The 1,294-nt window shown below is 37.7% G+C and overlaps 1 protein-coding gene across 1 annotated transcript in view; it reads left to right on the top strand.

Moving 5' to 3' along the window:
* Window positions 1–411: 411 nt before the first annotated feature.
* HELRODRAFT_169199 (hypothetical protein) overlaps window positions 412–1,294 on the top strand; it is a gene marked incomplete at both ends in the record, with an annotated part of 1,042 nt that continues 159 nt past the window's right edge. Inside the window, one exon of the mRNA XM_009015061.1 lies at window positions 412–1,284. Within this exon, the coding sequence (XP_009013309.1) occupies window positions 412–1,284 (873 nt within the window). The remainder of the gene's footprint in view (window positions 1,285–1,294) is intronic.

The following is a 1,294-nucleotide window of genomic DNA, read 5'->3' on the forward strand; positions in this document are numbered from 1 at the left end:
TAATAATGTCTGGTAAATGTTTGTTTTTTAGTGGTAAAATTTTGCCTAAGGATATCTTACACTGTAGTTTNTGCGATTCAGTTACAAGTATAATAAAACATTATAAGCTAGGCAAGAAATCGGATAAAATTAGACCATTGTTGGTCCAACTAAATTCTAAAGTCTTAAAAAATTTAATCATGGAAAACTTGTCTAATCTGAAAAAGTTGGATGAAGATTTGAAAGGAATCAGCATCAGTCATGACTTGACAAGGGAGCAACGGGCAGAATATAAAAAGTGGATAGAAATTGCTAAGGAGAAAGAAGCTGCTGAAAAGGAGGATTTTGAATACAGAGTGAGGGGGGACCAGGAAACTTAAGAATAATAAGAATAAAAAAAATGATGTCTTAAACTTTTTATGGTGCAGTGTAATGGACATTGTAAATGGATTTGAAGATGTGAGGCTCATATTAAAATTTGTTATGAAAATGATGAAATCCCTGTTGGGTCTTAAAATAACTGGTATAACAACTGGTGTTGGTGATGATGGTTGTGAAACTGGTAACATAGTTGGTTGTATGGATGGTCGAGATGGAGGTGATGGAAATGGCAGGAATAGTAGTTATGATGGTGTTGGTCGTGATGATTACACAAACGACAAAAATAACGGTGATGATGGTGTTGGTGATGATGGTTGTAATATCGGTAGCATGATTGGTGGTAATGATGGTTGGGATGGAAGTGATGGTGGCAGAAATAGCGAGAATATTGGTGATGATGGTGTTAATGATATCGGAAATGGCGGCAATGATGGTATTTGGGATGATGGATGTAATATCGGTACCATATTTTATTGTGGTGATGGTCGAGATGGAGGTGGTGGTGGCAGAAACAGGAGGAATATTGGTGGTATGTTTAGTTGTAATAATAGTCTGAATGGAGGTAATGGTGGCCGAAATGACAGGGATGGTGGACATGGTGGCAGAAATTGCGGGGATGGTGGTGATGGTGGCAGTGGTAATGGTGGTGATGGTGATGTTGGTATTGGTTATAATATTGGTGGCATGTTAGGTTGCAATGATGGTCAGGATAGAGGTGATGATGGTAGTTACGGCCATGATAGGGGTGATGGAAATTATGGTAAAAACATTGGCGATAGCAATGATGGGGATGAGCGTGGTTGTGGTATCAATGATGGCGTATCAAGGATCATAGTTAATAAACTCAGTAGTAATATCAAATGTTTTTGTAATGATAACAATAATGGTGGAAATAGTAGTAGTGATTATGGTGTTACAATGATGGTAGTAGTGA

Source organism: Helobdella robusta (assembly GCF_000326865.2).
Source record: "Helobdella robusta unplaced genomic scaffold HELROscaffold_15, whole genome shotgun sequence".
Taxonomy (NCBI): domain Eukaryota; kingdom Metazoa; phylum Annelida; class Clitellata; order Rhynchobdellida; family Glossiphoniidae; genus Helobdella; species Helobdella robusta.